Source organism: Panthera pardus, unplaced genomic scaffold (assembly GCF_024362965.1).
Source record: "Panthera pardus isolate Hobbes unplaced genomic scaffold, ASM2436296v1 HiC_scaffold_6, whole genome shotgun sequence".
NCBI lineage: Eukaryota > Metazoa > Chordata > Mammalia > Carnivora > Felidae > Panthera > Panthera pardus.
Genome location: NW_026526991.1, coordinates 116,539,420 through 116,556,449, shown reverse-complemented (window position 1 = coordinate 116,556,449; position 17,030 = coordinate 116,539,420). Strand labels below are relative to the sequence as shown.

The 17,030-nt window shown below is 38.9% G+C and overlaps 1 protein-coding gene across 15 annotated transcripts in view; it reads right to left on the bottom strand.

The window, feature by feature from the left end:
* Positions 1 to 9,766, bottom strand: part of ABI1 (abl interactor 1) — a 128,262-nt gene extending 118,496 nt beyond the window's left edge. For 8 of the 15 annotated variants that reach the window (XM_053895368.1, XM_053895369.1, XM_053895367.1 and 5 more), the window contains exon 1: positions 9,496 to 9,765. In XM_053895368.1, the coding sequence (XP_053751343.1) occupies positions 9,496 to 9,612 (117 nt within the window). In that variant the 5' untranslated portion in view covers positions 9,613 to 9,765. Of the gene's footprint in view, positions 1 to 9,495 lie in introns of all 15 variants that reach the window. The other 7 variants (XM_053895363.1, XM_053895364.1, XM_053895365.1 and 4 more) reach the window with 3 other exon arrangements.
* Positions 9,767 to 17,030: the final 7,264 nt, after the last annotated feature.

Sequence of the window (17,030 nt, the reverse complement as noted above, 5' to 3'; positions counted from 1 at the left end):
TACCACAATATAATGGTACTACAGTGCAAATTTATATAGTTATATATTTCACAACAAAAACATTATGAACCACTAAGTATGTGTGTGTGTGCATGCAAAAATTGAAGAGAGGCACTCAAACAAGTACCATACATGAATATTCATAGCAATATCATTCACAATAGCCAAAAGTTAAAAACAACTCAAATGTCCATCAATAGATGAATGGATAAACAAAATGTGGTATATACAGAATATTACTTGGCCATAAAAAGGGATGGGATTAAGTACTAATACATGCTGTAAAATGAATGAACCTCAAAAATACGATGCTTGGGGCACCTGGGTGGGTCAATCAGTTAAGCATCTGTTGATTTCCACTCAGGTCATGATCTCATGGTTGTGGGATCGATCCCCACGTTGGGCTCCTTGCTGAATGTGGAGTCGACTTGGGATTCTCCCTTTCCTTCTCTCTCTGCTCCTCCCCTACTCATGCTCCCGTGAGCACATGCAGGCTCTCTCAAAATAAATGAGTATTTTAAGAATAGGGGGACGTGGGTGGCTCAGTTGGTTAAGCATCTGAATTCAGCTCAGGTCATGATCTTGTGGTTCACAGGTTTGAGCAGCCCAGCATGAGGCTCTGTGCTGACAGCTCAGAGCCTGGAGCCTCCTTCGGATTCTGTGTCTCCCTCACTCTCTGCCCCACCCCAACTTGTACTCTGTGTCTCTCTCTTTCTCTAAAAATTAATAAAATGTTTTAAAAGTTTTTTTAATATTTTAAATATACATCATGTTTAATATAAGTGAATGAAGCCAGAAACAAAAGGCCGTATATTGCATAATTCCACTTATATGAACTATATAGACTAGGTAAATTCAAAGACACAGAAAGCAAATTGGTGGATGTCAGGTATGAGGTGGGTAGGGATAGAGACAAACTGTTTAATGAGTACAGGGTTACTTTGAGGGGTGATGAAAACGTTTTGGAACTAGATCAAGGTAATGAATGCACAACACTGTGTATGTACTAAACACTACTGAACTGTATACTTTAAAATGATTGGTTTTCAGGGCCCCTGGGTGGCTCAGTCGGTTAGGCATCTGACTTCAGCTCATGATCTCAGTTTGTGTGTTTGAGCCCCACATCTGGCTCTGTGTTGACAGCTCAGAGCCTGGAGCCTGCTTTGGATTCAATGTCTCCCTCTCTCTCTCTGCCCTCCCCCACATACTCTCTCTTTCTCTCTCGAAAATAAACATTAAAAAAATTTTTTTTTAATAAATAAATAAAATGATTAGTTTTCTATTATATGGATTATACCTCAATAAAAAGATTCTTGGGGCGCCTGGGTGGCGCAGTCGGTTAAGCGTCCGACTTCAGCCAGGTCACGATCTCGCGGTCCGTGAGTTCGAGCCCCGCGTCAGGCTCTGGGCTGATGGCTCGGAGCCTGGAGCCTGTTTCCGATTCTGTGTCTCCCTCTCTCTCTGTCCCTCCCCCGTTCATGCTCTGTCTCTCTCTGTCCCAAAAATAAATAAAAAACGTTGAAAAAAAAAAATTTAAAAAAAAAAAAAAAAAAAAAAAAAGATTCTTGCTTGGGAGCTCCCCTCTACTTGTTATGTGGGATGATCCTTGATTTATGAATTGCTTAATAAAGCCAATTAAATTCTCAAAAAAGAAAAAAATCCATCATGAAGCAAATAATATAGCTGTATCTAATTAACTTACGGCAGGAATCACTAACAAAATTAGCTATAAATTAAAAATATATTAACTATAAAAATATCTATGTTGGGGTGCCTGGGTGGCTCAGTCAGTTGAGCGTCCGGCTTCGGCTAAGGTCATGATCTCACAGTTTGTGGGTTCGAGCCCCGCATCAGGCTCTGTGCTGACAGCTTAGAGCCTGGAGCCTACTTCAAATTCTGTGTCTCCCTCTCTCTCTGCTCCTCCCCAGCTCATGTCTGTCTCTCTCTCTCCTTCAAAAATAAAGAAAGAAACATTAAAAAAAATTTTTTTAATTATATATATATATATGTATATATACGTACACGTATATATACGTATACATATGTATAATTAGCTATCTTAAAACCCTCTACTCCTTTCTGTCACCAATAAATTTTAATAACCGACATTATCTTTGTTCTCCACATATAAAAGTTATGCAATGGATTTAATAATAAGCCTTTATCTTCTAGGGGTACATATACTAAAATATTTATGGATGAAATGATATGCAAAAGATAGGCTTTAAAATAATGGTAGGGAAATTTAAGAGGAACACAGATGAAAGGAGACTGGCCATGAGTTAGTAATTGTTAAGGGTGGGTGATGAACATAGGAGGATTTATAATACTATTCTCTCCATTTTTTTAGTATGTTTGAAATTTTCCATAATGAATTTTTAATTACTGTGTTATTAGTAAAATAAGACTTAAAATTAGTTTATTTACACTTTAAGCTATATTTGAAATAGCCCTACCAATATTCTTTAACATAAATCACAATTCTGCCAACATTTGCTCAAGTTGCTAAAACATAGATACATATCAAAAAATTACAATCTATCTGATAACAAATACACATTATCTTCCTTAGGATGTTTTGTTTTGCTTTCAGATTTTCTTCACAAACATCAGTTCACTACAAACCATTTCCAAGAAAATTTCATTTTGTATATAAAGAAAATTAGTAGATCCAAGGTTAACGTATCTATTTCAGTTGACACAGAGCAATGACCCTAGAAAACTTCAAGTCTCCTTTCTAAGGAATTAATGTTTACTGTTAACATGATCAGATCAGTTATTTCCTTTAAAAATAAAATCCAGGAGGGGGAGGGGGGATGGTCTAAACGGGTAAGGGGCATTAAGGAATCTACTCCTGAAATCATTGTTGCACTATATGCTAACTAATTTGGATGTAAATTTAAAAAATAAAATTAAAATAAATAAAATATAAAATAAAATCCAGGGGCTCTTGCCTGGCTCAGTCCACAGAGCATGCTACTCTTGATCTCATGGTCATGAGTTTGAGCCCCACGTTGGGTGTAGAGACTATAAACAAACAAATTTTAATGGCTTTTAATTATTTTAATTAAAAAAAATATTTCTTTTGAGAGAGCGAGAGAGCATGCACACAAGGGAGGAGAGACGGGCAGAAAGAGAAAGAGAGAGAGAAAGAGAGAGAATCTTAAGCAGGCTCCATGCTCAGTGCAGAGCCCTACTCAGGGCTCAAACCCATGACCCTGGGATCACAACCTGAGCTGAAATCAAGAGTCCGACACTCAACCGAGCCACGCAAGCACCCCGATAAATAAACTATAAATACATAGAAATAAAACCCAATAATTGCTATTTTCCAAATATCTTCTCAATGCTGTCATTTTTTCAAAATCCCTTATTTTGTAGTATAGTGTCTTACTAAACATTAACGACTAAAAAGTTTCTGGTTCTGGGGTTTGACTACTATTTCTTCTAAAATCAAACCATAATTTCAATGGAGATCACGATCAACACAAAGACATTAGAAAAAATATACAGCTCCCCCCAAATTCAAACTTTTTAAATTTATTTTTTTTTAGTAGTCTCTACACTCAATGTAGGGCTCAAACCCACAACTCTGAGATGAAGACTAACATCATGAGTCACATGCTCTTCCAAATGAGCCAGCCCTGCACCCCTCAAACTTTTTTAATGCCCTTAAATTAGCATTTAACTACTATTTTAACCTTACTTTTCATACCAACATGAAATTTTTATGGAATTACATCTACATAAACTCCTAATGTTTGATTCAACCTCTTCTCCCAATTTTAGTGCTCTTCCTTTCTGGCTAATATATTTCCTGTCTGTTAACTCACAAATGTCGTAGGACAAAATTCCTAGGACAAATTTCACTCAAGATAAATAGGGTTTATCTAAACAACGACAACCCCTGATCAGACCCCCATATGCCCAAATACCTTTCTTCTACTACAAGGAGTAATAGCATTCTTTGGCTATCAGAACCAACCAGAGGAAGCAGAAGCACACAGGAGGAATTAGAGAAGTACCCTCATCCTAAGGGATTATTTTAACAATTTTCTAAAAAACCATGTCCAAAAGACATAACCATGGTAAAACTCAGGATTCTAAACAGAACAGGTCTAGATCAAAGCACCACAGGTAAAGTTCTTATTAGCATTAAAGTTACAAAAGGAAAAAGGAGAGAGGACACTTGTTTTATAATACAAACCTTTTTTTTTTTTTTTTTTTTTTTTAAAGTAGGCTCCACACCCAGCACAGAGCCCATCACAGGGATTGAACTCATGACTCTAAGAACAATACCTGAACTGAGATCGAGTCAGAAACTCAACTGACTAAGCCACCCAGACGCCACTAATACAAACCTTTAAATATCACACAGCCATAAAAAATAGTCCATGTTCTTGAGAGTATTAATTAAAAACTGATATAATATTCTATCTTTATGACTGGACTTTCTTAAGACCTAATACAGAAGGTCAGATCCTGTCTGTTTCATAGCAGCATTAATAAACATGTGGTAAAAAAATTTTTTTAATAAATAAATAAACATGTTGTGGCATGATATAGATCAATCTAACAATTAACTGAGGATCTTGCATAAAATTATGAAAAGCCCTGTTCTGTTTTACTTTAAATATAAATGTCCTAACATCAGTTTCACATGTACATCATTCAATATTTGTATATACTGCGAAATGATCACCACAATAAATCTAGGCAACATCCATCACCACAAGCTGTAATTTTTTTTCTTGTGGTGAGAATTTTTAAGAGCTATTCTCTCAGCAACTTTCAAATGCAAAATACTGTATTATCAACTACAGTCACCACACTGTACATTATTACTAAAACCCTGTTTAATTCATATAGATTTCCAACCTGTATCTCTATTGTTGCTAGCCACTGCTGTACTCAAAATGCGAAGTGAAATTCTAAGAATTCCATCATTTCCAATCAATCCTAATCTCAATCTCCTGAAACTAGTTTGTGTGTAAATCATTAAAAACCACAATCTTTCAAGACTTGTTTGTTAATTTCTACTAATTATTCTACAAATTTTCTTATCACAATTGCAAAGCTGAACCAGAATTTAAATAACAGGCAAGGATGCATAGAAAGGAAAAGGATCCACTAAGCTCAATGAAAAGCGAGCCTATGATTCCTATAATTCAACACTTCAGGTGTCAAAGCTACCATCCTTTGGTGATGAAATCAAGCCTCCAAATTATTAACACACCTGTCTTATATTTGCAACGTGGAGCTCAAAAGGAACAATGGAAAATAGTTGTTAGGTTCCTAGTTTGCCCAACAAGAGTCTATTTATCCCATGACATTTCTGAATTAGTCTCTGAGTTCTAGACTCACTCAAGTCTAGAGACAGTGTGATATGGAAAGAACCCAGCCTATGAAGTCTCTCAGAGTTAGGCAGAAACCCTGACAGCCAATTACTAACTGTATGATCAAACAAAACTCACTTAACTTTCCTGACTCCTAATTTCCTCGTCTATAAGAGAATACTGCCTATCATGGAGAGCTTTTATAAGGATTAAAGATAATACAAATCAGGGTACCAGGGTGGTTCAGTAGGTTAAGCGTCCGACTCATGGTTTCCACTCAGGTCATGATCTCACGGTTCGTGAGTTTGAGCTCCGCATCAGGCTCCATGCTGACAGTGAGGAACCTGCTGGAGATTCTTTTTCTCTCTTTCTCTCTCTCTCTCTCTCTCTGCCCTGCCCCGCTCATGTACTCACTCTCTCGAAATAAACTTTTAAAATAAATTTAAAAAATTTTTTTAAAAAGATAATATATATCAACCAGTAAAGGCTGTGACACAATAAGTACTCAATAAATAGAAACAATTATATTACCCTCTTCACACCAGCTTTTTATCCTCTCTGCTGAGGTAAGCACCCCATTCAGTCAGTATTCATTAAAAGGAACTTAGGATACAGAATCAGAAAATCTGGGTTTGATTCCAGACACTATGTAACACAAGAACAGAACTTTAGGCTAGGTATTTGATTCTGAACTGCAGATTGATCATCTGTTTGAGAAAGAAAGAATCATAGAATTATTGGAACTGACATTATTTTTAAACTAGCATACAGTGTGCAGTATCAGAAATGTTAGCTTTTACCTACTCCAAAGTATTCCTGCTCAAAATTACCTGCCTTCCAAGATCAAATGTGCATGAGCAATGAGCATAAGTTAACCTCACGTGGAAAGGAAAACAAGGTAAAAACTAAGTAGCTCACTAATCATATCCCCTTCATACTCACAGACTTTAGAATATACTTGTTAATCCAAATGTAGCTCTTGTTGGGGGAATTCCAGGCGGAAAAATTAAATTAACAAATTAAGTTGTATGGAAGACTTTTACGGCCTTACCCAATCTAGCAATCTGCATGCCGAGAAACCTTAAGCAGCTTCTACTGCTTTTCACTTAGCTTATTACCTTCCTATTCCCCATAATAGTGCCCATGACAAAGGCAATACGGACCCTAACATAGAGCAAAGGGAAATGGCCAGATGAATTAAGTTTGTTCAAGTTGACGAGCGACTGTCCTTGACACAACCCACCAGAAAAATTCAAAGACAGAAAAACGCAAAGAGTTTTCTTCATATCTATATAAAAACCACTTTCTATTTTGAGTATCATTTCCCAACAGCAATTTCAAAAGGCCCATCCTTTTTACAATAATGGACTCTCTTGAGAAGTTATGCTATTAATAAAACAATTTAATAATTAAAGTCAACAGGACCCAAAGAGCTAATAAAGTACTCTAGGCTCAACTGCACTACAGCCAAAAGAACTCGTCAGCTAAACCACTCACCTGAACTGAACTGTACTTCCGAACTGCAGGACAACAAAATGAAAATTGAACTCTCAGGATAAAAAACACTCAGGCAATCAATTAACTCACCTTGGGTATAAAAAAATTCTCGAAACACACGTGAGCGTGTATACTTTCTCTGGGAGGTGGTATGTTTACATAAGATGCTGGTTATAACCCAATCAGGGTCACAGAAAGGGAAAGATCTCCAAAGACACCTAAATGGATGTCTAGCACTATTTGTACCCTATTCACAGCAACAAAGTTAGCAGCACAGCATGTCACAAAGACAGCTACTACATCAACTTCCACAGTCTTCACCATCTTCTCAGCCTGTCCGAGCCTGACCCTGTCTGAGCATCTCAGGAAGGCAGCTAGCTAGTAGCCTGCAACATGCTGCCCAAAGTTTCAAGGCTGCTAAGACTACGTGTGAATTTCATCCCCTCCCCCCCCCCCCCCCAGCCCCACTGGTACCTCACTGGTATCAAGTTTAGGACCACCAAAAACAACTTGGGGCCACTAGCAGTGGCTCTTGGCAGCATGGAACTAGCAAGTTTAAAAAAGACTGCAGAAGAAATATGACTTATCTAACTAGCAATACTACCAACGAAGTTTAAAAAGTGCTTCAGTTACGTGATGGTGACAGAAGGGGAAGAAGAAAGGGGTCACAGAGGAAAAATAAACAAAAAAATAAAAGCCTAGGGCACACAACTACCTGAAAAAACAGTAGTCAACAGACAAGTTAAAACACGTTTGTATTTGCCAACACATAGCAGTTACCACACCATATATTTGTCAGATTTCCCAACACGCAAAACAAAAGTAGCCACCCCTTTATGAAGTACTTATTTACCGACTTCTACAAAGAAATGACTTCTCTGGATTCGGGGCAAATTAACTTCCTGTGCTTTGCGTTTGACTTTCAAAATCTTTAGAACCTTCAGCAAACTGAGATTCACCTCAATTTTTAGGCTTTTCGGGTTAAGCTGAATAAAAGTTGTATATTTTAATATCGATAAACTATAACTTTTCTATTTCAAAACTATATCCACATTTCTTTAGATTTTAGAGTTTTTTTTAAAGACTAACTACAAAGTTTACAAAAGCAAGCAATACAGTAGACATGGTGGGCATTCAACAAGTTTATTTACAACTCCTAAAGTAAAAGCTTGAAAAAGTTTATGAGATAAATTCCTACTGGTGCTGCTGAGGATACAATGTTACTAATACCGAAATTGAGAATTATTCAAAATATCCTGAAAACAGTATCTCCTTCTAAAAATAAAGAAAAGCATTTGCCAACCCAGAAACTGTTGGTTCTTAAAAATGATAATCACATGGGAGGCATTTCTATAAATACTTTGGTTCTGAATTACAATAACCCTAATCTTTCAAAGTACGTTTGGGTTATGCCTTAAACTAGCAAGCGAATTTCTGATGCCATTATATTGATACAAAGGACTCTACTGGTTATCTGCTTCTATAGCAAACTGTTGGTTTACCCACTTAAAGATCTACAAACCAAACTACAACATAAATCACTTTCAATCATTAAAATAAAAACAAACGAAAATCTGTCATAAATAAGACCCCAAGAATCTCCTAATAAATTTACAATAACACTTTACATTACGACTCTAAGACTAAATATATTCGGCAATCTACTTGGATTCATATTCTATGCATTTACTTTGGTCGGAAAAAGAGAAACCTCAGAAAACGCAACCGGCGGTTACACCACTCTATTTTAAGTTACTTATAAAGCCAACAGTTCAAGAACTTTTGGGGAAGAGAGAGTAAGACATTTTTCCAAGTAGTTAAGAATAATTTACGTTTTATAATAACGACAATCATAACAACCTCTAGAATACCTTATAGTGGGATGGAAGTGAAAATGAGGAGAGGGTGGAAAAACCCGACTTGAAAACGGACAGCCAGGCAAATTCACAAACCTTCAATTAAAGGAATTTTGAGATTAACTTCTCTTATACTATACGCCTTCCCTCACTTCCCACCCGTTTCCTCCTCTCCTCGGGGAGGTCTGTGTAATGTGACTCATGACAAATTTTTTAAAAAATAAATAAATAAAAGACACACCCTCTAGGTTAAACTGACATAATCGCCCCCACCCCGCCCTCCCCCGACACACACCCCGCTTTTCCTCCCCCTTCTGCTGCTCCTCCCCGCGCCTCGTCCCTGCCCTTTCCTCTCCTCTCTCTCCGTCCTAGACCCCTCTCGGACGGAGAGGCAGCTGGCTCTCCCGGACAGAAGCCCGGCGAATAGAAGGCTGCCGAAGGGGGGGGGGGGGGGGGCAGCGCGACCCGGGGGGCCCAGCCCGAAAGGAGGCGGACAGCAGGGGGACGCCGGGCTGCTGCGGCGGCGAGCTCCGGGCTCCCTCGCCCATTTTCTCTCTCCCCTTCTATCGGTTTCAACCACCACAGCCACTTCCTGTATCTCAGCCCGACTCCCACAGCCTGGCCACTGGCTCTCCCCGGCTGGGGGCTGGGGGCTGGGGCTGGGGTTGGGGTTGAGGGTGAGGCTGAGGCAGCCGCTGAGGTTAGGGCAGTTCCCCACCCCGCCCAGTGGGCTGGTCACTCGGGCGACAGGCGGCGGATCCTCGGCCCGGCGGGCCAGCGCCCGTCCGCCCGCCCGCGCTCCTCACCTGTATGTAGTTGTTTTCACAGTAGTCCGCCACCCGGGTCAGATTCTGGTAACTCTCTATCAGCGCCCTCTTGCCAGACGGGATCTCCTCCTCTAGTAACATCTGCAGCTCTGCCATTTTCCACCCCTCTGCATCGCTTCCTCTCGCGTTAAAGAGACAGAGGCAGCAAGGTCCGCGGAGGCGCCGAGCACCTCACAGCCCGGATACAAACCGCCTACCGCCCTCCCGCCTGGTATTGTGGGACGGCACCTCCTCCTCTTCCTCCTCACTCTCTCCACCCCGCTCCACCCACTTCACGCAGCCGCCTCAAACACGTTCTCTCGCGAGCCTTCCTGTCTTTCCCTCCTCCTCCCCGCGACCACGAGATTTGTTTTTCTTTGGCATGGTCTTCTGGGAATTGTAGTCTGTCACAGCCTAAGCGCTTCATCAAAAGCGCATGCGTGTAGGGGAGCCTCCGAAAAAAGAACGGGGAGGAACGTAAATGAAAACCCAGGGAAGGGACTTAAGTGCGAAGTTTCCTGACAACTCCGGCAGAGGGCGCCACAGGGTGATTCTAGAAAATAAAATCCTTTCCTCAAGAAAGCTGCGAAAGTTGGCAGAATTTTGTTGATTAAGAAATGTTAGTGAACCAGAGATACCAGTTCTGATGTAGGATTAAAAAGGGTTAGAATATGAAGAAAGCCAAATCTTTACTTCCTTTTTCTTTTTTTTTTTTTTCAGATATAAGGCGACTCTGGCTTTACTTTCTAACCTTCCTCCAAAATTTAGCAAACATTTATTAATCGACAGCGCTGCACCAAGCAATGTACTAAACATTGGGGGTATGAGTTAAAGAAGTATACTCCGTACTGTAAAGACTCACAATTTAAAAATAAATACACATGGGGCGCCTGGGTGACTCAGTCGGTTGAGCCTCCGACTTCGGCTCAGGTCATGATCTCAAGGTCTGTGAGTCCGAGCCCCACGTCGGGGGCCTGTGCTGGCAGCTCAGAGCCTGGAGCCTATTTCAGATTCCGTGTCTCCCTTTCTCTGCCCCTCCCCCACTCATGCTCTGTCTCTCTCCCTCTCTGTCAAAAACAAATAAACATGAAAAATTTTTTTAAATAAATAAATACACATAATTTCAACGGTATCCTGTGCCAATCGCTTTTTCTCTGCCTCTTCATTGCAAGTATCTCCCTACATTTTTGAAGTTACGGAAGCGTTTCTACGTTGGGTAAAATCATTTTGTCATCTTTATCAACTGCTTTGTAATAGTGTAAAAGGCCCTGTATTTCAAGCTTTTCATTTCAACAAGAATATGCTTTTGATTTAAACGAGTTGTCCAAAGTGTTGTCCAAAGGCCAAAGAGGAAACTAATTTAAAGATCATACAAAACTCCAATTTTCAGCTCTCCACTAGGTCATTCCCAATCACAACAACTATAGGAATAATAACATGACTCCATTAAATTTTTAAAAATTGGCCCATCAATCTGTATTTATTGAATATTACCTTTACTAAGGGCCATAAAATGTCCAACCTGTAAAAGGAAAAACTTAAGTCTCCTACGTGAAAAAGAGAACTACTCCCAGCCACCAGATTCCCAATAGAAGATTCCCAGGTAGATAAATCAATAAATGGCTTACTCTCCATAATTATCTGGAATAGACATAATAGTCTTTCTTTAATAATTTCATTAATCCAGATATTTTATACAAGCTACTGAAAGGTGATATATTCTTTTTTTTTAATGCTTATTTATTTTTGAAGAGGAGAGGGGCAGAGAGAGAAAGAAAGAATCTCAAGCAGGTTGGCACTGTCAGTGCAGAGCCCGATGTGAACCTCGAACCCACAAAGAGTGAGATCATAACTTGAGCATAAATCAAGAGTCTGGCACTTAACCAACTAAGCCACACAGGCACCCCCCAAATACGGAAATTTCAGCTTACAAAGGTGAAGAGATTTTAACAGGGACGCCTGGGTGGCTCAGTAGTTTGAGCGCCCGACTTCAGCTCAGGTCATGATCTCGCAGTCTCTGAGTTCCAGCCCCCCATCGGGCTCTGTGCATACAGCTCAGAGCCTGGAGCCTGTTTCTGTTTCTGTGTCTCCCTCTTGCTCTCTGCCCCTCCCCTGCCCATGCGCGCTCTCTCTCTCTCTCTCTGTCAAAAATAAACATTAAAAAAAAAAAAAAAGAAATACTGAAATTTCCTTGGTTATCATTGGCTTTATAAAAAATTTTAAAAATTAAAAAATAAAAAAATTTTTAATAAAATAAAATGAAAAATAAATTTAAAAACAAAATTAAAAGTTTTATAAAACTAAATATGATACAAGGACCCCTAATTGATTTCATGACCCACAGTTTCAAAACCGTTTTTCCCTCCACTAAACTAAGCAAATATGATTCTATACCACAAGCACATGTTACTATCATAAATTTACATTAAGTTATAAATATTACAAAGTCACAGTTATTAACAGATAAGCCAGAAAAAATATATACGCAAAGATTCAATAGAATAAAATTTAGCAGAATTAAAGGATCTAAATTTCTGTACCAGAACAGCTTACCTTGTACAACCCTATTCAAAATCCTAACAGCTTTGTAAAAATTGACAAGGTGATTCTAAAATCTATCTAGAAATGCAAAGACCCAAGTATAGCCAAGACAAAACTAAAGTAGAAGAATCACACTACCAAATTTCAAGGTTTACTATAAAGCTACAGAAATTAAGACAGTGTGGGCTTGATGTAAGAATAGACAACTCTTTGGAACAGATACAGAAAGTGGATTAATGACAAAAATGCCAATGCAATTCAAGGAGGGAAAGAATTCTATTTTCCCAGTACCCGTGCTAGAGCCATTGGATATTTGTGGGGTATTTTTTTTTTAATGAACATTGACCCTACTTCACACCATACTCCAAAATTTATTCAGGATATATCATAGGTCCAAATGTAAAAGGTAATGCAATAAAGCTTCTGCAAGAAAACATAGAATAACTTCACAAGCACGGGGTAGGCAAATGTTAACCAGTATACAATAAGCACTAAAAAATAAAGAAAAAAATTTGATAAGTTGCTTTTTAATAAAGTGAAAAGGTAAGCCATTGCATTCATTTCCAATGTTTATGTAACAAATTACAACAAATTTAGTGACTTAAAGCAACACTAATCTATAATCATTGTAGCTCTGGAGGTCAAAGTCACAGTCAACTAAAATTAAGGTGTTAATGGGGCTTTGTTCCTTTTGGAGACTCCAGAGAATACATTTCCTTGCCTTTTCCATGTCTAGAAGCTACCTGCATTCCTTGGCTCATGGTCCTTTCTTCAATCTTCAACTCAGAAAAAAGCATCATCAAATCTCTCTCTGACTTTGCTTCTATAGAAAGATCTCCTCCTTTCTGACTCTGACCATCATCACTCCCTCTTATAAGGACCCTGTGACTACATACATCCCAGGGTATGGGTAATCTAGGATAATCTCCCCAGCTCAAGATCCTTAACCTGATTATGTTTGCAAAGTCCCCTTTGCCATGTGAGGTAACATACTCATAGTTTCCAGGGATTAGGACACAGACATCTATGGAAGTCCATTAATCAGCCTACTATAGCCATCATTAAAGTTAAAACGCTCTGCTCATTAAAAAATAGTATTAAGAAAGTGAAGGGGTGCCTAAGTGGCTCGGTCGGTTGAATGTCTGACTTCAGCTCAGTTCATGATCCCACAGTTTGTGGGTTCAAGCCCCACATCAGACTCTGTGTTGACAGCTCAGAGCCTGGGGCTTGCTTCAGATTCTATGTCTCCCTCTCTCTCTGCCCCTCCCCTGCTGATGCTCTATCTCTCCCTCCCTCCCTCCCTCCAAAATGAACAAACATTTAAAAAAAATTTTTTTTGAAGAAAGTGAAAAGATAAGCCACAACATAAATGTTTGACGAAGGACTCATACCGAGAATATAATTTTTAAAAATTCCCCCAAGTCAATTTAAAAAAAGACAAGCCTTGGGGCGCCTGGGTGGCGCAGTCGGTTAAGCGTCCGACTTTAACCAGGTCACGATCTCACGGTCCGTGAGTTCGAGCCCCGCGTCAGGCTCTGGGCTGATGGCTCAGAGCCTGGAGCCTGTTTCCGATTCTGTGTCTCCCTCTCTCTGTCCCTCCCCCGTTCATGCTCTGTCTCTCTCTGTCCCAAAAATAAATAAACGTTGAAAAAAAAATTAAAAAAAAAAAGACAAGCCAATAAAAAATGGACAAAAGAAGACAACTACATTTCACAAATGGCCAATAAATATATGAAAAAAAGGTATGCAACTCATTATCCATCAAGTAAATGAAAATTAAAGCCATAATAAGATAATACTCCACTCCACCTGGCTGGAGTATAAATTTTAAAAGACTACACCACACACCCATTAGAATAGCTAAAATTAAAAAAAAAAAAAAAAAAATCCTGAGGGGCCTGGTGGCTTACTTGGTTGAGCATCTAACTAGTGATTTGGGCTCAGGTCAGGATCTCAGTTTGTGAGATGGAACCCAACATCAGTCTCCTCACTAAAAGAGTGGGGCCTTTTCGGAATTCTGTCTCCTCTCTGTCCCTCCCCAGCCTCTAAATAAATAAATAAATGAACAAACATTAAAAAAAAAAAATCCTGACAAAAGCAAATGCTAGTGAGAATGTAGAGTAATTGGACTGTCATATGTTATTGGCTGCAAACTGCTACAGCCACTTTGGAAAGCAGTGTAGCACTTTCTTATAAAGCCAAACATATACCTAGTATATAACCTCGTAATCCTTCTGGTAGGTATCTACCCAAGAGAAATGAAAATTTATGTTCACACAAGAACCACGATGTAAATGTTTATGGTAGCTGTATAAAAGCTGGGAATGACTCAAATGTCCTTCAAACAGCTATGGATAAACAAACAATAGAATACTATTCAGCAACAAAATGTAACGTAATGTAACATAATGGAACATAACACAAAATCATGGATGGATCTCAAATGCAATTTGCTAAGCAAAAGCAGACAGACACAGGGGCGCCTGGGTGGCCCAGTAGGTTGGGCGTCACCTTGATCTTGGCTCAGGTCATGGTCTTGTGGTTCATGGGATCAAGCTCCGAATAGGGGAGCCTGCTGAGGATTATTTTTCTCTCTCTGTCCCTCCCCCTCTCATACACACACTTCCTCTCTCCCTCAAAGTAAATAAGCATTTAAAAAAAAATTTTTTAAAGAAAACAGATACACATATGACTACATATTGTACTATTTCATTTATATGAAATTTTAAAAATGGCAAAGCTTCAGTGATAGAAATCAGATCAAGCTTTGCCAGAGACCAGACTCCAAACAGACACAAGTAAACTTTTAGAGGTGATAGAAATGTCCTAGATCATGATGGTAGTGAGGCTTACATGACTAAATGCACTTCTCAAACTTTATTGAATTGCACACTTAAAATCCGTGAGTTTTATTGTAACTAAATTATATCTAACTAAACTGACCCGAAAAAGTACAGGCAGATGAAAAATCCCTTGCTTCAAATATTAAAGAAGGAAAAAATTACATATTTTTGCTTGTTTTGATATGATAAAAAATGATACAACCCCCCCCCAAAAAAAGAGGAGACAACTTTCTTTTCCAAGTTACAAAGGTGACTAAACAGCCAAGAATTAACATTAAAAATTGCAAGTAGACATGGTGACACTAAATTATGAACATCATGAAACCTTTCGAGTCCAGCTTCTCTCCCAAAATGTGCATCTTTAAACAATTTACTGATTTAGCATTTTTCTGTGGGTTTTGTTCAAATAAATTAAAATGAAATGTCTCCCAAAGAAATCCCAACAGAATAGAGAATAAAAGTGTTTCTATTAAACTAAATGATGTATACTGAGGCTCAAGCAGAAAATCATGGATATCTAGTCAAGATAATCATTTTGGTAATGGAAAACAGTTTGTAACTGCAAATTCTGCACATGTGCATGGGGATAAATTGAAATTTCATATATTCAACTTTGAAATAGCAGATTGCTGATGATCATAAAGACCTTAGTTCAGAAGGATTAAGAGATGTCCCAGGAAATAATAATTTTGACTATCTGGGTACATGATTGCTTCCCTTGTTATCTGGGACACAAGTGACACTGCATACCTAATGAATCTCAGACTTCTGAAAAGTTAATGCACTACATTGTATCTCAGGATACTAAATTGGAAGTGTGTGGTCAACAAACCAGAATATAGACTAGAAATGTGGTATAATGGAAAGAAACAAGGAGTCAAGGCAACCAGGGTCCTCCCCCCAATTCCCTGCTGTCCTCATCCACCACCACTATGTGACATGATCATGTTCTCTACCAAAAAGAAGGGGGGAGGATGTATTAGTCTGCTCAGGCTACCAAAACAAAATACCACACACTGAGTGGCTTAAACAACAGAATTTTATTTTCTCAAAGCTCTGGAGGCAAGAAATCAAAGTGTCAGCAGGTGTGGTTTCTCCGAAAGCCCCTCTCCTTAGCCTGTAGATGGTCATCTTCTCACTATGTCCTCATACAGGGCCTTTTCCCTAGTGTCTATATCCTAATGTTGTCTTTTGATAAGGACACCGGTCATGTTAGATTAGGGTCATGTCCTCTGACCTCATTTCACCTTAATTACCTATTTAAAGGCCCATCTCCAAATATATTCACACTCTAAGGTACTTGAGGTTTTGACTTCAATATATGATATGAATTTTGCAGGGAACACAATTTAGTCCGTTACAGGACATTCTAGGATTAACTGACATTCTAGGAGTCTACAACCCTCAATTATTACCTCTCTTTGCTTCTCGTCAAATTAACGATACCATCCAGGAATCCCCAGAGAAGGAGGGTTAATGGAATGATCTGTTCAAACGGTTTAGCAAGGCCCACAGAAGACAAGAGAATTTCAGGATATAGAAGGAATTGTAAACTCTCCTTCAAATTTTATTATAATTGGTTGTGGAAATCCTTTAATATAGAGTCATATTTGTAGCAGGCCAGACCTATAGGCTAGTATTCAAGCAAGTGTGATTATTCCTTTAACATGGCGGGGAAAGATCTCCCTCAGACACATTAAGTCAAGCCATCGCAAAATGCCAATGTTGTTTTAGTGGGGAACAAGCTGTCATCGTGAAATAATTAAAAATTAACAGTGGCTAAAAATGCAAAGTGCCTGGAGTCCTACAGGAAAAAATATAGTTTTTAAGTGAAATCTCATGTTGTTTTTTCTTCTTTTCCAGAAGCTGTGATATTTCTAGCATGGCTTGAATGAATTAATCACTTGTTAATTTTGGAAGCTGCTGAATCAACACATCCTCCTCCACCTCCCATTTTCCACCTCAATAAGATGCTGCAGGCATTTGTGACAATCAGAACTGTTTTGGGAACAGTTGACCTCACCAGCAATAACAAGTATCTCATTCTTTGAACTTTGCAGTGAACTAGCTAGTAATGGCCCTACCCTGAACTTTGTCCCTCCAACCCTTCCAACGGTTTTATAAATCCCGTAGTGTTGGAAATACCTAGGG